Consider the following 23,324-nt stretch of genomic DNA (forward strand, 5'->3'; position numbering starts at 1 on the left):
CATGTGTATGTGTTAACAAGCATGTTTTATCAAAAATAACAAATGATGTTCTCACCAACGGGTGTGTAATAAATCAATTTAATAAGGCTTCTTCAGTTTGAAAACAATAACAATGAATACATTGTGTTTAAATAATAAATTTCAGAACTTACTCAACAACTTACCGGCGTACTTAGCGGTGCAATAACTAAGGGACTGTCAGGTCTTGGCTCCTGGTTTGGAAAGAGAGGTCTAGGCGACGAGTTGAAAAATATTGAAAAACAGGCTCTTCTGCAAGCTGCTGGACAACTTACAAATCGTAAGAATTTTAAATTATTATGACCCAATCAAATAATATAACAATGGTGTTATGTATATTAGCGTTACTGGTTGGGAAAGTCTAGCATTTCGGTTTGACATCGACGAACGAGACTTAACGCTTTTTCTGTTTTTGTTATGAATATGACGTAAAGGAGAAAAACGTTCTTTTCTTTTTGTTTTGGGTGACATTACAGATGGAAACCTAATTTCGTACTTTTGTTTTTGTTAGGCTCAAGGGTAGGAGAAAGGCCACTAAACTGACCTTTTTCTTACTAACCACTAAACCTCTGTCCTCGACAGACAGCCCAGACAGACGTAGTGAAATGCAATTAACCAAGTGTTCCACCTTATTTTAAGTTAGATGTTAACAAAACATGATAATAAAGAAATATAGAAAACTACCGATACCAATACCAATACTGTTCACGAGTTTCATAAAGATGCTATGACAGGTAAGCTAGTTTAGTATTTTATTTTATACCAAAACAAACCATTCGCAAAGAAGCTGCTACCTACTACACGTCATTTTTCTACGAATTGGGTCAGCAAGTGATCTGCATCACAAGTAAATTTAAACGACGTCACAATGAGCAACGTGACGTCAGCAATGTACAGTTTAAATTTTGGAGCACAATATGACTAAATTGTTGATTGGACCAGCAAAGATTGAGATGTGTGAATAGGATTGACAAGATGTAATGCTGATATTTTGTACAAAGGGCTGTAACAAAGAGTAGCAGTTTGACAACAGACACTTACCACAACATCGTTTTGGCTTCGTACACAATAAGCTCAAATATAACAGCTTATCTTATCGCAATTTCAATTCTTGGCCCTATTTCGTAATGGTACACTTTAAAATTACACTGTTTTGTACAAATACGGATAGATACGTTTCAATGAAAATTTTACATTTAATGTTTTCTAACGTTCATAAAATGGACGCGTCATGTACCCAGATTGATTTTATTGCAGGGAGATGAAAAGTGACGTCATTCGAATACCGACGTCATTCAAATTATAAAACAACTACCGCGCCAGTCTACGCGTGTCAATATTACACTAGTTAGATACTGACTAATTATCATCGTATGAGTAATATTTTACACTGGTGTGTAATAAATAGATAATACTACATGAGTGGCCGTTGGATACCATTTATCTCACAACGAGTTGTTTTAAAATTAATCTAAAGAGCGAAAGCGAGTTGGATACGCTTTTAAACAAGGAGTTGTAAGATAAATTGTATCTAATGGACACGAATGTTGTATTCTATATCTCATATATCCTGAAAAAAGAAACAGTTTTAAAATAAATTTAAAAGCCTTTTTCAAGCGAAAACCTATTTACGGCCCTAGCGCTTATAGGTAACTTGTGTGTCACAGAAAAGTCAGTTTTAGGTTATCTTGTACATAACGGAGTAATCGATTCGACATTTCTTTCTTTTTTTCATTGGATGGTATGGCATTGGTGACCTGGTCATCACATAGGAGCAGCCAGTTGTATGTCTTTAAAGTGTTAACGCATGTGTATGTGTTAACAAGCATGTTTTGTCAAAAATAACTAATTTTGTTCTCACCAACCAAATTTAATAAGGCTTCTTCAGTTTGAAAACAATAACAATAAATACAATGTGTTTAAATAACAAATTTCAGAACTTACTCAACAACTTACCGGCGTACTTAGCGGTGCAATAACTAAGGGACTGTCAGGTCTTGGCTCCTGGATTGGAAAGAGAGGTCTAGGCGACGAGTTGAAAAATCTTGAAAAACAGGCTCTTCTGCAAGCTGCTGGCCAACTTACAAATCGTAAGAATTTTAAATTATTATGACCCAATCAAACAATATAACAATGGTGTTATGTATACTAGCATTACTGGTTGGGAAAGTCTTGAATATGACGTCAAGGAGAAAAACGTTATTTTCTTTTTGTTTTGGGTGACATTACAGATAGAAACCTAATTTCGTACTTTTGTTTTTGTTAGGCTCAATGTGTAGGAGAAAGGCCACTAACTGACTTCTCTCCCAGTAAACACTAAGAACTAAACCTCTGTCCTGAACAGACAGCCCGGATAGACGGAGTATTTGTGCCCAAGCCAGAGTGCTTCAACCTTAATTGAATATAAGCACACAAATAAGTTGAAATGAAATGAAATAAAATAACGTCACTCGGTCATTAATTGAATATAAGGACGAAAATAACTATAGAAAATGAAATTAACTGAGTGTTCCAGTTTATTTTAAGTTAGATGTTAACAAAACATGATAATAAAGAAATATAGAATACTAAACGAGTTTGTCTGCCATATCATTTTTATGAAACGAGTGAACAGGGTTTTTTTTATTTGACGAGCAAAAGCGTGTCACATACGAGCACTGTTCATAAGTTTCATAAAGATGGTATGACAGGTAAGGTAGTTTAGTATTTCATTTATTACCAATACAATATGAAACATATCGTATACCCTCAGGATAATTCGGAATGTTTTCAAATTATTTTTAAATCACTGGCAGGATTCTGCAAGTAAGGTTTTGATTGGTGGACATGAGCTTCAACTGGCTGGTGTTAGATCCACATGTAATAGTGGAGCTAATTTTAATTAGACTGGTTTTTGTTTTAAAAGATATAGCAAAAAACCAAACAAAAACCCGAAAGAAAAAACCCCAAACAAAAACCCAACAACTTTGTAGCTTGTTTGGAAATAAAAAACAAAACAAATAAAAATAAATAAAAACTGTTTACCATACTTCTTTTTGAACCTCACCTATTTTTACCATACTTCATTCATATTTCTAGGATACCAAGTGTTGTTCTTACTACATTAGACACCCACTTAAAGCAGTTATTAAAAAAAAACCCCAAAACATTTGGGTGTTGATAGAAACACCTTTCCTTTCTATCCTTTCTTTCCCTTTTCCCTTTCTTTTCTCCCCTCTATGGTCGTTTTACCTATCCATTTTGACCCTCAGATCATTTAAAAAACCCAAATATGGATATGCTTGCGCAATGTAGACGACCAATGGGTGTATAAGAAATAAATTTAGTAAGTCTTCTTCAGTTTGAAAACAATAACAATGAATATATTGCGTTTAAATAATAAATTTCAGAACTTACTCAACAACTTACCGGCGTACTTAGCGGTGCAATAACTAAGGGACTGTCAGGCCTTGGCTCCTGGATTGGAAAGAGAGGTCTAGGCGACGAGTTGAAAAATATTGAAAAACAGGCTCTTCTGCAAGCTGCTGGACAACTTACAACTCGTAAGAATTATTATGACCCAATCAAACAATATAACAATAGTGTTATGTAGTTTATCATTACTTCTTGTGAAAGTCTAGCATTTCGGTTTGACATCGATGAATGAGATTTAATGCTTTTTTCTCTTTTTGTTTTCGACGTTTCATTTTATTTCGTTTTTGTTTTGAATATGACGTCAAGGAGAAAAACGTTGTTTTGTTTTTGTTTTGGGTGACATTACAGTTGGAAACCTAATTATATACTTTTCTTTTTCTTGACATGTCATTGGTGCAATTGTTTAGTCTGTGATTAACTGGACTCGCAACACTTGTGACATGCTATTGATTAAACCAAGCGTAGGGCAATGTTCCTTTGAAAAAGCTTTGAGTACGGGATCCCACCCAGATAGGCTCAACGGGCAGGAGAAAGGCCACTGAAGTGACTTCTCTCACACTAACCACTAACAACTAAACCTCCGTCCTGGAAAAACAGTCCAGATAGCCGGGGTGTGTGCCAAAGACAGCGTGCTTCAACCTTAATTGAATATAAGCTTGAATATAAGCACGAAAATAAGTTGAAATGAAATGAAATAAAATGACTTAACTCAGTCCTTAATTGAATATAAACACGAAAATAACTATAGAAAATAAAATTAACTGAGTGTTCCATTTTACTGTAAGTTAGATGTTAACAAAACATGATAATACAGAAATAAATACATGTACTGACACACAATGAAAACGCAAAACAGATATTTTTCGATATTTTGTTGTGATTAATGAAAAATATTTTTATTGGACTTAAAATAACAATTTATGAGAGGAAGCCATTGATTGGTACTTTTGTCCGGGTTTTAATCCTGGCTTTGTTCTTGTTACACATACAATAGCAGAAACACACAAAATGGTGTGAAATGCGTTCACTACATGCTCAATTTTGCTGCATGCAATGCACGTGAAATGCCAGTATGCGGACACATAAAAGTCACGTAACGGTGTCATATTCCTCGTCACATTAAGAATGCCACGACTCAGAGAAGAACAAAGGGAGCGAGCGTTGGGCATGGTTCAAGGGGGAACTTCGCAAAGCCAAGTCGCTAGGACCTTCAGAGTCCATCCATCAACTATTGGACAACTTGTTGAACGTCATCAACAGACCAGGAGTGTCCGTGATCGACCTCGACCTGGTCAACGTCCCGTTACGACCCCACGCCAAGATCGGCAGATTCGACAACACCACCTCCGTGACCAGTTCAGAACTGCGACGATGACAGCAAGCAATACGATAGGACGTCATGGAAGGCATATCCATCCAATGACGGTCATCCGTTGACTCAGAACGGCTAAACTCAGATGCAGACACCCGTACAACGGTAACATCATGACACCGCAACATCGTGCTGAGAGACTACAGTTTGCTCTCCAGAATGGTAATCATCCACAAGCCTTTTACCAGAGCATTGTTTTCTCAGATGAGTCCCGTTTCTCTGTCTCCTTTGCCGATGAAAGAGCACGTGTGTACAGGAGACTCCATGAACGGTACGCTGACGGATGTGTGAGGGAATGTGATCGGTTTGGCGGCGGTTGTCTAATGGTATGGGCGGCAATCAACTGTGATTTCAGGAGTGATCTCATCATTGTCCACGATGCCCTTACAGCCCAACGTTATGTTGACGTTATCCTAAGGCCAGTTCTCCAGCCACTTTTGCGCCGTCACCGAAGACCAGGAGGTCCCCTTCTGTTTCAACAAGACAATGCCCATCCACATACTGCAAGAATTACCCAGGCATTCTTGCAACAAGCCGGTATCACCGTTATGAACTGGCCCGCCGTTTTACCGGATTTGAATCTAATTGAACACATGTGTGATGAGTTAGGACGTCGTGTACGTTACCGCCAGCCACCACCGCGTAACGTCGCTGAGCCTGCACAGGCGTTGCAGAAGGCGTGGAGGAACATTCCTGTGGCTTATTTGAGATATTTGTACCAATCCTTTCCCCGTCGTCTTCACGCATGTTCACGGGCCAATGGTGGACACACCAGATACTGACTTTGATATGTGTGTGTGTGTGTGTGTGTGTGTGTGTGTGTGTGTGTGTGTGTGTTGAACTTTTCGATTATGAATGCAACTCGATTACTGATGATAACTGGCCATGTTTCCATGTGAATGTATCTCATGAATACCAGTTATTAATGTCATATTACATTATCCATCAATTCATGAAAAGTAGTTTTTACGTTTTTATTGTGTGTCAGTATATATAGAATACTAAACGAGTTTGCCATGTGTTAACAAATATGTTTTATCAAAAATAGCGAATGATGTTCTCACCAACGAGTGTGTAAGAAATCAATTTAATAAGGCTTCTTCAGTTTGAAAACAATAACAATGAATACATTGTGTTTAAATAACACATTTCAGAACTTACTAACCAACTTACCGGCGTTCTTAGTGGTGCAATAACTAAGGGACTGTCAGGCCTTGGCTCCTGGTTTGGAAAGAGAGGTCTAGGCGACGAGTTGAAAAATCTAGAAAAACAGGCTCTTCTGCAAGCTGCTGGACAACTTACAAATCGTAAGAATTTTAAGTTATTATGACCCAATCAAACAATATAACAATGGTGTTATGTATAGTAGGATTAATAGTTGGGAAAGTCTAGCATTTTGGTTTGGCATCGATGAATGCGACTTCATGCTTTTTTCTGTTTTTATTTTGAATCTCACGTTACATTTTGTTTTCGTTTTTGTTTTGAATATGAAGTAAATGAGAAAAACGTTCCTTTGGTTTTTGCTTTGGGTGACATTACAGTTGGAAACCTAATTACGTAGTATTGTTTTTCTTTTCGTTGACATGTCATTTGTGCAATTGTTTAGTCTGTGATTAACTGGACTCGCAACACTTGATACATGCTATTGATTAAACCAAAAGCATAGCAACGGTCCTTTGTTTTCGCTTTTGGTACCGGATCCCACCCAGATAGGCTCAATGGGTAGGCGAAAGGCCACTAAACTGACTTCTCTCTCACTAACCACTAACAGCTAAACCTCTGTCCTGGACAGACAGCCCAGATAGCCAGGGTGTGTACCCAAGATAGCGTGCTTCAACCTTAATTGAATACAAGCACGAAAATAACTATAGAAAATGAAAGTTACTGAGTGTTCCATTTTATTTTAAGTTAAATGTCAACAAAACATGATAATAAAGAAATATAGAATACTAAACGAGTTTGCCTGTCATACCATTTTTATGAAACGAGTGAACAGTTTTGTATCTACAAGCAAACGCAAGTCAGATACCAACACTGTTCACGAGTTTTATAAAGATTGTATGACAGGCAAGCTAGTTTAGTATTTCATTTATTACCAATACAAACCATCCGCAAACAAGGTGCAACGCAGAAGTAAGCAGATGTCGAGACCTACTACCCGTTATTTTTCTACGAATTAGGCCAGCATGTGATCTACGTCAAAAGTAAATTTAAACGACGTCACAATGAGCAACGAGACGTCAGCAATGTACAGTTATTTAGATTTTGGCTACAATATGACTGAAATTTTGATTGGACCAGCAAAGATTGAGATGAGTGAATGGGATTAACTAGATGTGATGCTGATATTTTGTATATAGGGCCGTAAAAAAAAGAGTAGCAGTTTGACAATAGACATTTGCCACAACATCGTTTTGTATTCCTACACAATAGTCCCAAATATAACAGCCAATCTTATCGCAATTTCAATTCCTGACCATATTTCTAATGGTACACTTTATAATTACACTGTTTTGTACAAACACGGTTAGATACCTTAATAATACCGTAACAAAACATTTTCAATGGCAATTTTGCATTTAATGTTTTTTAGCGTTCGTAAAAAGGACGCGTCATATATCTAGTTTATTTGATTGCAGAGAGATGCAAAGTGACGTCATTCGAATACCGACGTCATTCAAATTATAAAAAAGAACTACCGCGACAGTCTACACGTGTCAGTATTACATTAGTTAGATATCGAGTAATTGTTATGACATGAGTAGTATCTCACACTGATTTGTAATAAATAGAGAATACTACTTGAGTGGCCGCTAGATACCATTTATCTTATAACGAATTGTTTCAAAACGTATCTAAAAATCGAAAGCGAGTTGGATATGCTTTTAAACAACGAGTTGTAAGATAAATTGTATCTAACGGGACACAAATGCTGTATTCTATTTCTTATATATCATGGAAAAAAACAGTTTTAAAATAAATTTAAATACCCTTTTCAAGCGAAAACCTATTTACGGCTCTAGCACTCAAATAACTTGTGTGTCACAGATACATAGATAGATAGATAGATAGATAGATAACTAGTTTAACGTGCTCATTTACCACTAGGGTTTCAAACACGCCCATCCAGAGTCCGACCTCCAATAGGATCAGTGACCTGACTCGGGATGGGGGGGGGGGGGGGGGGGGGGGGGTGTAGAGTTGAAAATGGGTAGAATTTTGAAAATAGCAATTAGTAAAAAAAGTTCTAAGAAATTTTAAAAAAAAGAAAAACAAAAGTTACAAGCCACAAATAAAAGGAACTGACTTCTTTATATAATTTGGAGCATTTTAGAAGGACAGTCCAAAAATAAATAAGAGAAAGAAGAGAGGATCGGACTACTTAATAATATTTTTTTTAAAGTAGTAATTTCGACATCAAATTTTCAATGAAGATCTAAAAGTTTAAAGTTAAATGTTAACAAAACATGATAATAAAGAAATATAGAATACTAAATGAGGTTGCCTGTCATACCATTATTATGACACGAGTGAACAGGTTTTTTTTATTTGACGAGCGAAAGCGTGTCACATACGAGCACTGTTCATGAGTTTCATAAAGATGGTATGACAGGTAAGGTAGTTTAGTATTTCATTTATTACCAATACAAACCATCCGCAAACAAGCAGCAACGCAGAAGTAAGCAGATGTCGAGACCTACTGCACCTCATATTTCTACGACTTGGGTCCGCAAGTAATCTACGTCAAAGGTAAATTTAAACGACCTCGCAATGAGCAACGAGACGTCAGCAATGTAGAGTTTAGATCTTGGCGCACAATACGACTGAAGTGTTGATTGGACCAGCAAAGATTGAGATCAGTGAATGGTATTGACTAGAAGTGCTGCTGATATTTTTTGTATAGGGCGATAAAAAAGGTGTAGCAGTTTCACGACAGACACTTGCCACAACATCGTTTTGGCATCGTACACAATAGGACCAAATATAACAGCCAATCTTATAGCAATTTCAATTCTTGGCCAATTTCAATTCTTGGCCATATTTCGTAATGGTACACTTTAAATTTACACCGTTTTCTACAAACACGTTTAGATACGTTAATAATATCTGAACAAAACATTTTCAATGGCAATTTTGCGTTTAATATTTTCTAGCGTTCATAAAAAAGGATGCGTCATGCACCCAGTTTATTTTATTGCAGGGAGATGCGAAGTGACGTCATTTGAATACAGACGTCATTTAAATTATAAAATACTACCGTGCCAGTCTGCGTGTGCCAATATTACACTAGTTAGATATTGACTAATTGTTACGACATGAGTAATATCTTACACTGGTGTGTAATACATAGAGAATACTAAATGAGTGGCCATTAGATACCATTTATCTTACAATGAGTTGTTTTAAAACGTATCTAAAGAGCGAAAGCGAGTTGTATATGCTTCTAAACAACGAGTTGTAAGATAAATGGTATCTAATGGACATAAATGCTGTATTCTATTTCTTATATATTCTGAAAAAAGAAACTGTTTTAAAATAAATTTAAATACCTTTTCCAAACGAAAACCTATTTATGGTCCTAGCGTTTATAGTTAACTTGCGTGTCACAGAGAAGTAAATTTTAGGTTATCTAGTACATAACGGAGTGATCGATTCGATATTCGTTTTGTTTTTCATTAAATAGTATGGCATTGGTGACCAGGTGATCACCTAGGAGTAGCCAGTTGTATGTCTTTAAAGTGTTAACGCATGTGTATGTGTTAACAAGCATGTTTTATCAAAAATAACAAATGATGTTCTCACCAACGGGTGTGTAAGAAATCAATTTAATAAGGCTTCTTCAGTTTGAAAACAATGACAATGAATACATTGTATTTAAATAATAAATTTCAGAACTTACTCAACAACTTACCGGCGTACTTAGCGGTGCAATAACTAAGGGACTGTCAGGTCTTGGCTCCTGGTTTGGAAAGAGAGGTCTAGGCGACGAGTTGAAAAATATTGAAAAACAGGCTCTTCTGCAAGCTGCTGGACAACTTACAACTCGTAAGATTTTAAATTATTATGACCCAATCAAATAATATAACAATGGTGTTATGTATTTTATCATTACTGGTTGGGAAAGTCTAGAATTGCAGACGTCATTCAAATTATAAAAAAACTACTGCACCACTCTGCGCGTGCCAATATTACACTAGTTAGATATTGAGTAATTGATATGACATGAGTAATATGTTACACCTGTGTGTAATAAATAGATAATACTACATGAGTGGCCATTAGATACCATTTATCTTACAACGAGTTGTTTTAAAACGTATCTAAAGAGCGAAAGCGAGTTGTATATGCTTCTAAACAACGAGTTGTAAGATAAATGGTATCTAATGGACACAAATGCTCTATTCTATTTCTTATATATCCTGAAAAAAGAAACAGTTTTAAAATAAATTTAAATGCCTTTTTCAAACGAAAATCTATTTACAGTCCTAGCGCTTATAGGTAACTTGTCTGTCACAGACAAGTAAATTTTAGGTTATCTTGTACATAACGGAGTGATCGATTCGACAATTCTTCTTTTTCTTTCATTGGATGGTATGGCATTGGTGACCTGGTCATCACATAGGAGTAGCCAGTTGTATGTCTTTAAAGTGTTAACGCATGTGTATGTGTTAACAAGCATGTTTTATCAAAAATAACGAATGATGTTCTCACCAACGGGTGTGTAAGAAATCAATTTAAAAAGGTTTCTTCAGTTTGAAAACAGTAACAATGAATACATTGTGTTTAAATAATAAATTTCAGAACTTACCAACCAACTTACCGGCGTACTTAGCGGTGCAATAACTAAGGGACTGTCAGGTCTTGGCTCCTGGTTTGGAAAGAGAGGTCTAAGCGACGAGTTGAAAAATCTTGAAAAACAGGCTCTTCTGCAAGCTGCTGGACAACTTACAACTCGTAAGATTTTGACATTATTATGACCCAATCAAACAATATATTATCATTACTGGTTGGGAAAGTCTAGCATTTTGGTTTGACGTCGATGATGAATATGCCTTCACGCTTTTCCCGTTTTTGTTTTGAATGATGTCACGCTTTTTCCGGGTTTAAAAAAATATATATAACGTCAAGGATAAAAACATTCTTTAGTTTTTGTTTTGATTGACATGTCATTGTACAATTGTTTAGTCTGTGATTAACTGGACTCGCAACATGTGTTACATGCTATTGATTAAACCAAAAGTAGACCAACGTTCCTTTGTTTTTGCTTTGGGTGACAATTTACAATGGGCTTATAGGAAATAACAGACTATAGTTATTATTACTTTTGAAACATACTTATTAATAAACGCACACAAGATCATATTTTCTTTCGAGTTAGTTGGGGTTTTTTGGTTCTAGAATAAGGCTTAATAATACAAAGTATCAATATAAAGTGACGTAATTATTTTATGTAACGTTCCCTGATGACGTTGGTAAATGATCAAACTCTGTTGCTACTTCTGGACCAATGAAATTGTAATAAATATAACGGAAATTTAATTATTAGTTTAACGGTGTTCCATTGGTCGAACCATAGGAAGACGAGTTCGTTGTTTTTTGTTTTGTTTGTTTTTGTTTTTTTATTATTATTTTTTTGGGGGGAGGCCCATTCAAACCAGTACTTTTCAAGTACTTGACCTTATGTTATTGTAGACACTACTTTAAACAAAATTACTGACAACGATCACTATTTACGGTTGTTTTTTTTGTTTTTTTTAACCCATCCACTCAAGTTTTTCTCAATACTGGCCACGTCTAGATTTCTTAAACTTGCTACCGACTAGAAAAGGCAAAATGGCAGTCAAAAACAGTCGATTCAAAACAATATCAAACAAGAGTCAAAGCTGCGAACATCGACCAGCATATTAAAACTAGTTAGAGTCAAGAGGCCCTCCGAACAGCGGTCCCTCACATATAAAACCTCCGAGAGTCAAGAGGCCCTGCGAACAGCGGCCCCTCACATATAAAACCTGCGATAGTCATGAGGCCCTGCGAACAGCGGCCCCTCACATATAAAACCCAGCGAGAGTCGAGAGGCTCTGCGAACAGCGGCCCCTCACATATAAACCCGCGAGAGTCGAGAGGCCCTGCGAACAGCGGCCCCTCACATATAAAACCGAGCGAGAGTCAAGAGGCCCTGCGAACAGCGGCCCCTCACATATAAAACCCGCGATAGTCAAGAGGCCCTGCGAACAGCGGCCCCTCACATATAAAACCCAGTGAGAGTCGAGAGGCCCTGCGAACAGCGGCCCCTCACATATAAAACCCAACGAGAGTCAAGAGGCCCTGCGAACAGCGGCCCCTCACATATAAAACCCAGCGAGAGTCAAGAGGCCCTGCGAACAGCGGCCCCTCACATATAAAACCCAACGAGAGTCGAGAGGCCCTGCGAACAGCGGCCCCTCACATATAAAACCCAACGAGAGTCGAGAGGCTCTGCAAACAGCTGCCCCTCGCATATTAAAACCAGTGAGAGTCGAGAGGCTCTGCGAACAGCTGCCCCTCGCATATTAAAACCAGTTCGAGCGCACAATGTCATCTAATAAATCAATAAGTTAAGAGCAGCCAATAAAATAATGATAATTTGTGGAGAGATACCAAGCCCTGAGAACAGCTGCCCAGTATATTCCTCCCCAATAAATGTTAAAGTTTGACCCAATGTAGCGTCATATGCCAGATTCACTATTTCACTAGCCGTGACAACGTATTTCACCTCGCTCTGAAAAACCAGAGAAACTATGGAAAAAGCGATATGTTTCCATTGGCATTTTCCGCTCTGACCAACAATATGTGTCCGTAACAACAGCATGTGTCCGTTAAAAAAAAAAAAACCAACAAAAAAACCCTACCATTTTATTACAAGTTGCCAAATCGTGATGACGTCATATTTAATACCGACAAGGTGATTGGTTTGTTGGCGTCAAATCGTCCAATAGTAGTGTACGTTAAACCAATGCATATTTCTCCATTATGAGTGTCTGCTGGGGTAATAAATGGAGATTATTATACGAGCTTGTGTGTCGTACTGATTTTACGAAACGAGTGTCAGGATTTTTGTATTACCCGAACGAGAGCGAGGGTAATACAAGAATCCTGACACAAGTTTCATAAAATCAGTACAGTTCACACGCGAGTGTAATAATTTCTTTATTATCCACATTTATCCAAAATATTATTTTCATGAATAACAACCAAGGACCATGTCAAAACGTTTCGAACATAACTAAAACGAGATGACGAAACGACGTCATTGATCATTTAAATTAAAAAGTGGTTGTAGGCAAGGTGATTCCTCTTTATATATTTATTTTATGTGTTGAAATCCTCAGCATCATAGTAAGAAAGTCTCCTAATATTAAAGGTGTCACTATCATATTATATACATGGGGAAGAATACTTAATATCACAATATGCAGATGATACAAGTTTTATTCTTAAAGGCTTCCCAGAATCTCTATACAATACACTGTCAATTTTAGACTATTATACGCAAGTGTCTGGCCTCAAAATAAATTATACCAAATCTAAAGGTATTTGGGTATGAAATAACAAAATATTTGAAGGAAGTTTACCATGATACCAGGAGGAAATTAGAATGGGGTGCAGAACTGTTTACCTTACTTGGTATTAACTTGTCAGTAAAACTAGACAGAATTAATGAACTGAACTACGAATCGAAAATATCAGAAACGGAACAATTAATGAAAATATGCTCTATTAGAAAATTAACTGTCTTAGGAAGGATAACTGTTCTAAAAAGTTTAATAATTCCCCAAATAACGCATTTATTTATAGCCTTACCTAACCCAAAAGAAACACTACTACAATATTTAAATATCTTCTTTTAAAAATTTATTTAGAAAAGTGGTACTGAAATTTAAGCACGCAATTTAATAAGTCAAAATTATAAAGATGGCAGAATCAAAATGATAAATGTAAATAATTATGCAACAGCTCTAAATATGCATGGATTCGACGTATGTTTACGAATACCCCTAAGTGGACTAATCTCTTCAAATCTATTACAAGCATATCTACACAATATTTAGTTATACATTGTAACTATTTTATTACCCTTAAACTAAAACAAATACTAAATAAATTTTGGAGACACACATTATACAGAACAAAAGCAACAACCTCCAAACTGTAGATGACATTCAAGGCATTAATATTTGTTACAATAGTAAAATATGTATAGATAAAAAAAACCCAAAACATTTATATATCAAAAATACCTTTAAACTGGTATCATTTTTTATGTGATTTATTGAATGAACAAGGAGACTTTCTAAAATATGTATAGTTGATAACAAAATACCAAGAGATGACATCTTTGCGTAATTAAAACATAAAAATTTTCCATTTAAATTAAGCATTTTGTTAAAACACAAAAGTGGCTGAAAACGTATATATGATATATTAAATAATAGAACAATAACCCCAAAAGCACAGTTGAAATATGTAAATGAGGGTTTTTATATGACTTACATGAATAGGAAAAGTTTTATACTATACCTTTCTGTAACGTGAAAGATACATCCTTAGCATGGTTTCAATATAGAATTTTGCACAGAATCTTGACTAGTAAATTTTTACATATGATCCGTTACATGATTCTAATGTCTGTTGCTTTTGTAATAATTTTTTGAAACACTAAAACATTTATTTTTTAAGTGTGACGAAGTTCGTAATCTGTGGAAAGAAGTAAAATCATTTATACTATGCAAAACAGGAATTAAAATTAACTTCAGTAAAGATATTATCATGTTTGGCATGACTAATAACAAAAACAGTAGCTTTGTAAATTGGTTAATTATTAATATCAAATATTATTTTTACATTATGAAAATTCAGAAAAAAATGTTAAATATAAATAACGTTAAAAATATGTTAACAATTAAATTTGATATCGAAAAATATATCCTTTTTAAAAATTGTAATCATGAAATATTCAATAAACAATGGACTCCTTGGCTGGACCTTTTTATTTGATTTAAAATATGGCAATCGAAAAAATAGTGAAACAGCTAGCTTGTTTGAAAATTAATTTCTTAGAAAAATAAACCTTCCTAATTTGTTTTACATTAAATTCACTCATCTTTTTTCTCTTGTTAAATTATACCATTTAATATTATTCCCATTGGCATGGATTAATAATACAAAGTGTACTATTCTCCATTTTGAAATTTAATATTTAAATTCTATCTTTCTTTCCTTATATTTTTCTTTCTTCCTTTTCTGTTAATGTACGAATATTCAATATTACTAGTGTAATGTGTGTGTGTATATATATATACGTGTGTGTGTGTGTGTGTGTGTGTGCAATTTCTAGCCTGTAACATGACTGTATGGTAGTGATACCAGGGCCGCCCATCCCTGACACTATCAAATTTGTTTCTGGGGTTAATAAACCTTATTTTTAAAAAGCAAACAAATTAAATAGGTATGTAATATGTGTATACATTTCAGAACTCACCAGCCAACTTACGGGCGTTCTTAGCGGTGTACTATCTAAGGGACTGTCAGGTCTTACATCTTGGATTGGAAAGAGAGGTTTAGTTGATGACTTGGAAACTTTAGAGAAACATGTTCTTGTTCCAGTGTTTGAAAGCATTAAACACGGTAAGCTGTGCTCATGTTCTAATATAAACGATTATGGCAGACAGTGATTGAAAGCGTTAAACACGATAAGCTCTGCAAATATTTCAATATAAACGATTATGCAGACAGTGTTTGAAAGCGTTAAACACGTTAAGCTCTGCAAATATTTCAATATAAACGATTATGCAGACAGCGTTTGAAAGCGTTAAACACGTTAAGCTCTGCTAATATTTCAATATAAACGATTATGCAGACAGCGTTTGAAAGCGTTAAACACGTTAAGCTCTGCAAATATTTCAATATAAACGATTATGCAGACAGTGTTTGAAAGCGTTAAACACGTTAAGCTCTGCTAATATTTCAATATAAACGATTATGCAGACAGCGTTTGAAAGCGTTAAACACGACAAGCTCTGCTAATATTTCAATATAAACGATTATGCAGACAGCGTTTGAAAGCGTTAAACACGATAAGCTCTGCTAATATTTCAATATAAACGATTATGCAGACAGCGTTTGAAAGCGTTAAACACGATAAGCTCTGCAAATATTTCAATATAAACGATTATGCAGACAGCGTTTGAAAGCGTTAAACACGATAAGCTCTGCAAATATTTCAATATAAACGATTATGCAGACAGTGTTTGAAAGCGTTAAACACGTTAAGCTCTGCTAATATTTCAATATAAACGATTATGCAGACAGCGTTTGAAAGCGTTAAACACGACAAGCTCTGCTAATATTTCAATATAAACGATTATGCAGACAGCGTTTGAAAGCGTTAAACACGATAAGCTCTGCTAATATTTCAATATAAACGATTATGCAGACAGCGTTTGAAAGCGTTAAACACGATAAGCTCTGCTAATATTTCAATATAAACGATTATGCAGACAGCGTTTGAAAGCGTTAAACACGTTAAGCTCTGCTAATATTTCAATATAAACGATTATGCAGACAGCGTTTGAAAGCGTTAAACACGATAAGCTCTGCTAATATTTCAATATAAACGATTATGCAGACAGTGTTTGAAAGCGTTAAACACGATAAGCTCTGCTAATATTTCAATATAAACGATTATGCAGACAGTGTTTGAAAGCGTTAAACACGATAAGCTCTGCTAATATTTCAATATAAACGATTATGCAGACAGCGTTTGAAAGCGTTAAACACGATAAGCTCTGCTAATATTTCAATATAAACGATTATGGCAGACAGCGTTTGAAAGCATTAAACACGATAAGCTCTGCAAATATTTCAATATAAACGATTATGGCAGACAGCGTTTGAAAGCATTAAACACGTTAAGCTCTGCAAATATTTCAATATAAACGATTATGCAGACAGTGTTTGAAAGCATTAAACACGTTAAGCTCTGCTAATATTTCAATATAAACGATTATGCAGACAGTGTTTGAAAGCGTTAAACACGATAAGCACTGCTAATATTTCAATATAAACGATTATGCAGACAGTGTTTGAAAGCATTAAACACGATAAGCACTGCAAATATTTCAATATAAACGATTATGCAGACAGTGTTTGAAAGCATTAAACACGTTAAGCTCTGCTAATATTTCAATATAAACGATTATGGCAGACAGTGGTTAGTTTAGGTCAAGTCAGAGGGTTTAACGTGCACATTCAGAGCAAGCTGTTGTAATGCACGCCTGTCCTGGGCGCAGGTCTAGGCCTGAGCCGGTTCCTCCGCCTAGGACAGGAAAGGGGTGGGGAGAGTGAAGGGGGGGGGGGGGGCGCGACTGCACTGTCAGGTGAAAGGGAGCACCTGCAGTTCGACCGTGATCGGTAACAGACGGAGTGGTGGTTTGGTGCTAAGGAATTTTGAGTCCCGAAGGATGAGTCCAAAGAGAAATGGTGCGCATTTATGAGAAGGAAATTAGGCACATTTTTGAACGGTCCACCGAAATAGTAAAGAAGGGAGCTACGCATATAGTTTTGGAATTTAGTAAGCCGAGAGTAGCTCGTTAAGGGGACCTAGATGGCGTTGAAATGTCTCCCTAGGTTGCCCAGTGATTGAAAGCTTAAGTGAGCAGGATCTACCTAAGCCGGTAGAATACACACTTGAGGTAATGCGTCGAAGGGTCGAACCCTCTGAGTGGATACTTGATTGTCTGATTGGAGTTTCCAGTCCCAGCCATTACCCCACGACTCCTGTATCAAGGACAGTGGTATGTGCTATCCTTGTGTGGGAAAGTGCATGTAAATCTGAACGGCAAAACCGTTATCCACAATCAAGACCATATTTCTTCGCAATGCAGAGACGAATGGGCTTTTGGTACATTAGGGATTGATTCTTTGAATCGTTATCTAGTGCCTCGTCTAATGAAGAAAATGTAATGTTTCAATCATAATACTGTACAATATTCTTGAGGTATAGGTAATATATTCCAGTAGCATAGGTAGCATGTTCTATAGGTATAGGTAGCATGTTCTAGAGGTATAGGTAGCATATTCTAGAGGTATAGGTAGCATATTCTAGGTATAGGTAGCATGTTCTAGGTATAGGTAGCATATTCTACGTATAGGTAGCATGTTCTAGATGTATATGTAGCATGTTCTGGGTAAAGGTAGCATATTCTAGATGTATAGGTAGCATATTCTAGGTATAGGTAGCATGTTCTAGGTATATGTAGTATGTTCTAGATGTATAGGTAGCATGTTCTAGTTAAAGGTAGATGTTTAAGGTATAGGTAGTATGTTCTAGATGTATAGGTGGAATGTTCAATGTAGAGGTAGTAAGTTCTAAAACATAGGCAGATGTTCTAGAGGTATAACTTTATAAGTAGTATGTTCTAGAGGTATAACTTTATAAGTAGTATGTTCTAGAGGTATAAGTAGTATGTTCTAGAGGTATAAGTAGTATGTTCTAGAGGTATAACTTTATAAGTAGTATGTTCTAGAGGTATAGCTAGTTTTAACCACCCAGTAGGTTATCTTCCTCCTTTCGCTACCATAGTCAGACGCTCCATGTTCTAGTGGTGTCGTTAAACATAACAATATTTTCATTTTTGTGAAAGGGTAACACAGTAACACTGTAGTAATGCTATAATTATTACCTCTGCGTAATTGCGTTTTTATTTCGGCGTATAAACATAGTTATAGGGTGTATACTACCAAATCAAATCCCGTAGACGACAACAGTAATATACATGTATGTGGCTAAAACTGCTACCTGTAGCGTATCAAGCAACATAAACACCAGTCATATAAATACATCCTTAAAGTGAATCAGGAAAAAAAATAAGGGTCAAGCTGCTCATTTCAGAGATAACGGTTAGCGTCTATGACTACCCTACTTCTGCACAACATTTGAGTACGTTCTTTTTACAGGTACCCCATACATGTTTCAAGCACAAGGCTACTTGACACAGTGGTACTAGATGAAACAGAATTGCATACATTTTGGGCCCAGATGAAACTAATTTTTCTTGCAACCAACACACTCACATTAATCACCAACCACATGACTTGTGATGTTAACTGCTCTATTAAAAGTTGGGTGCACCCCGAAGTTTGACCCAGCCGGACGTTATTTGGTTTAGTACTACATATGAAATGTATATTGTTTCTACCGGATAATATTTGAGAGTAGCCCGAGTACCCTGACGCTAAGAGAGCTAGACGGACATTTGGACAGTTATCAAGAGAGTGTTTATAACTATCCAAATGTCTGTCTAGCACTCTTACCGTCAGACTTCTTGGGCCAATTTAGAGCTGTTGGAGAAAACAAATGCGATGTACTATTTTGATTATTTTGTTTGAATTTCAGAAGTGTCTACCAAACTGAAAGAGGCTGTAGAAAAAGAAGTGTTTCGTGTTATCGCTAAGGAATTGTTATAAGCCATATCTTGTAAGTACATATAGAATACTAAACGAGCTTGCCTGTCACACCATTTTTATGAAATCTTTGAACAGTTTTGGTATCTGACGAGCGAAATAGAGTCAGATACCAACACTGTTCACGAGTTTCATAAAAATGGTATGACAGGCAAGCTAGTGTAGTATTTTATTTATTATAAACCAAATGCAAACAAGTCGCAACGCAAAAGTAAGCAGATGTTAAGACCAACTACATGTTATTTTTCTACGAATTGGGTCAGCAAGTGATCTACGTCACGCTCACGTCATGCTCACGTCACGCCAATATTCCACTAGTTAGATATTGAGTGATTGTTATGACATGAGCAATATCTTACATTGGTGTGTAATAAAATGATGAAGTTGATGTTGTAGTTGTTGTTTTAGCATGAACAAGGTCAAACTGAATTCTCTCAAGATTGTCAGCCAGAAAAGAACAGAATGGAAGTTTGTTACACTCAGGGCCATCGTTCGATGGCATTTGGGGAATACATATATAATATATATGCATCAAGAAGACGGTTTGGAAAAACAGTTCCTAAACTGAAAATAATGAAAGTCTTAGGAAGAACAGAAATGTTTGTTGACAATAGTTATAAATCTAAACAAGATTCTGAGGGTGCCGATATTTTTACAATTGAAAAGCTGCTTAAATTTGTTTACATTTGATGTTGTAAAATAATATTTGTGAATATTATTTACATCTATCTTCTGTAAATTGTGTACATATAAATAAATAGTGAAATTCATCACCAACATCATTACCGGCCTCGGTGGCGCAGTGGCTAAGCCATCGGACTACAGGCTGGTAAGTACAGGGTTTGCAGCCCGGTACCGGCTGCAACCCAGAGCGAGTTCTTAAAGGCTCAATGGGTAGGTGTAAGGCCACTACACCCTCTTCTCTCTCACTAACCAACTAACAACTAACCCACTGTCCTGGACAGGCAGCCCAGATAGCTGAAGTGTGTGCACAGGACAGTGTGCTTGAACCTTAATTGGATATAAGCACGAAAATAAGTTGAAATCAAACCAACAACGTCATCATCGTCAGTTGTATAATAGATACATTTTCTGTTTTCATATAAAATATTGGCCCAGCTTCTTGTTTCGATAGACAAAACGTGGTTAGCTATACGAAATCTAAGAAATGTATTACACACAATTTTATCAAGTATATTGAGATATGTTTCAAATACTAAGGGTTTTTTAAAATAGTGGTGGCCATGGTGGTGGTGATTATAGGTAATAGTGTCAACACTTACCATTGGTTAGCAAGAAAATGAAAGTAATGCTAAATTAACAACTTTCCCACAGCCGTACCTAGTGCAAAATAATAAATACATTTGGAGATGCTCTCTTATATATTTATGGAATCGTATAAGCTTTGACACGTTGTGAAGTTAGTTTTCTATAATTTTATTACTGAAGTAGTATTATCCACTAAACTCTATGTCGCTCTAATGACTGGTTATGTCTTACCAGGGCCGTATGTAAGAGAGGGATAAAGGACATGAAAAAGGTGCCTTTAATATAGAAGGTTTTTTTCTCTTTCTTTTTTTTTTTGGGGGGGGGGGGGGGGTGGGGGCATGCGGATTCTAAATGGAGGACTTCTATTATTGTGTCCTCATTCATTTTACTGCCCCCTCCCCCTCCACCACCACCACCACCACTACCACCACCTCCCGTTTTAGTTATTTTAGGGGTTTTTTTTTTTTTTATCTATGTCTTGTTAATGATTTTCTGTTGTTTTTTTCATTCAAGGTGGCTACTCTGCTCAACAAAGCTGTGGAACAATGCTGGACAGCCATTGAGACACGAATTACAGTTTACACGAAAAATAAATCATAGTTTAACAAAACACTGTGTCATATATTATAATGATTCATGACTAGACTACATAATAATATAAAACAGTGAGTACCAAGCAAACCGAGAGTTGTGTTCGTTTTACGTGTTACTGAAAACAAAAGAGTTGATTTGACAGATATCTTAAACACGTTTACTTGAAAGTGATATAGTGTAAGGCAGTTATTTAAGCATCGATTAAGCATCAGTATTTCCGAATCCGAAACATAGTAGATGACATCTGTCGCATATGACCAGTGGCGGATCCAGAAAATCCATTTAGGGGGGGGGGGGGGGACCCAATGACATGAGGCAGAATGCTAAGGGAACTTTGGGGGAGGTTTGGAGGGGGATGCTAAGCAAATGAAAATTAATATATAATAAAATTATAACTCGCAAAATTTAGGGGAGGCTCGGGCCCCTGCCCCCGCCCCCCCCCCCCCATCCGCCTCTGGTGACCAAAGAAAAAAAACATGTTAAAGACGTATAGTGTGTTCCCCAAGAGCCAAATATCAGGCGTTTGTAGGCACACGTAGCTATTTACCAAAATGCGTGGGACCCGCTGAATAGGTGACGTTTTAAAAACGTGTACAGAAGTATGTAACGTGACAGCCCTGCTAGGAAGTCGTGTTGGGTCAATGATTTTGCTGCAGTCACAATACCACACAAACATCGCCCACTTGTATCATGTGGTATGTATTCAGTAGAAGTCGTAGTTTGTTTCTTATGTTATAAAAACAAATTCAAGTGGAGGTGATGTGGGCTTTCAGAGGTGGATCTAAGGGCCCCCGGAGGTCTGGAACCCCCTAAATTTTGCGATAGTTATAATTTTCATTTTTTTTTACGATCCCCCCTCCAAACCTCCCCCAAAGTTCCCTTGGCATTCCACCTCATATCATGTCACTGGGGCAATCTAATTAAAATTAGCTGCACTATTACATGTGGTAGACCCAGTAGAGCTAGTTTTAATCAGATTGGTCACTGGGGCCCCCTCTAAATGGATTTTCTGGCTTTTTTCGGAAGTTGCCCCATCAAATGTGGCCTAGTAAATTGCTATTGTAAGATATCATGTCACTGGGGCAATCTAATTAAAATTAGCTGCACTATTACATGTGGTAGACCCAGTAGAGCTAGTTTTAATCAGATTGGTCACTGGGGCCCCCTCTAAATGGATTTTCTGGCTTTTTTCGGAAGTTGCCCCATCAAATGTGGCCTAGTAAATTGCTATTGTAAGATACTAGTAAATACTACAGTGTGTGTGTGGTGTTGTGCAACAAAGTAATTTTTAGCAATAACGAGGACAAATTTAAAGTTTGTTTTGTTTAACGACACCACTAGAGCACATTGATTTATTAATCACCGGCTACTGGATGTCAAACGTGGTAATTTTGACATGCAGTCTTAGAGAGGAAATCAGCAACATTGTCACATTAGTAGCACCATCCCACATACATAATAGCACAAACCACGGCCTTTGGTGCACTGGCTGGAACGAGAAATAGCCCAATGGACCCACGGACGCTTTACCGCTGGGGACCGGCGTCGTGGTTAGGCCATCGGTCTACAGGCTGGCAGGTACTGGGTTCAGATCCCAGTCAAAGCGTGAGATTTTTAATCCAGATCCCGACTCCAAACCCTGAGTGAGTGCTCCGCAAGGCTCAGTGGGTAGGTGTAAACCACTTGCACCGACAAGTGATCCATAACTGGTTCAACAAAGGCCATGGTTTATGCTATCCTGGCTGTGGGAAGCGCAAATAAAAGATCCCTTGCTGCCTGTCGTAAAAGAGTAGCCTATGTGGCGACAGCGGGTTTCATCTAAAAAAAACAGTGTGTCAGAATGACCATATGTTTGACGTCCAATAGCCGATGATAAAATAAAAAATCAATGTGCTCTAGTAGCGTCGTTAAATAAAACAAACTTTACTTTACCGCTGAAATACGTCCCGCCTTCAATAACGAGAACGACAATAACCATATGAATTACATTCAACGTTATATAGTTAGGAATATGGCGCATGTGCTCGGGTAACGAGCTACTCTCGGCCTACTAAATTCCAAAACTATACGTAGCTCCCTACCTTTTATTCTTTAGAACGACCATCACAATTGCGCCAAATGTCCTTCATCAAAATGCGTACTCATTTTCCTTTGG

At 36.8% G+C, this 23,324-nt stretch overlaps 1 protein-coding gene across 1 annotated transcript in view; it reads left to right on the top strand.

Annotated features, from left to right (window-relative positions):
- LOC121383674 overlaps positions 1-21,185 on the top strand; it is a 32,568-nt gene extending 11,383 nt beyond the window's left edge. Inside the window, exons 4-12 of the mRNA XM_041513800.1 lie at positions 146-298; positions 1,956-2,108; positions 3,408-3,560; positions 5,959-6,111; positions 9,698-9,850; positions 10,607-10,759; positions 15,317-15,469; positions 19,239-19,319; positions 21,089-21,185. Coding sequence (XP_041369734.1) covers positions 146-298; positions 1,956-2,108; positions 3,408-3,560; positions 5,959-6,111; positions 9,698-9,850; positions 10,607-10,759; positions 15,317-15,469; positions 19,239-19,309 — 1,142 coding nt within the window. The 3' untranslated portion in view covers positions 19,310-19,319; positions 21,089-21,185. The remainder of the gene's footprint in view (positions 1-145; positions 299-1,955; positions 2,109-3,407; positions 3,561-5,958; positions 6,112-9,697; positions 9,851-10,606; positions 10,760-15,316; positions 15,470-19,238; positions 19,320-21,088) is intronic.
- The last annotated feature ends 2,139 nt before the right edge of the window (positions 21,186-23,324 follow it).

Source organism: Gigantopelta aegis, chromosome 1 (assembly GCF_016097555.1).
Source record: "Gigantopelta aegis isolate Gae_Host chromosome 1, Gae_host_genome, whole genome shotgun sequence".
NCBI lineage: Eukaryota > Metazoa > Mollusca > Gastropoda > Neomphalida > Peltospiridae > Gigantopelta > Gigantopelta aegis.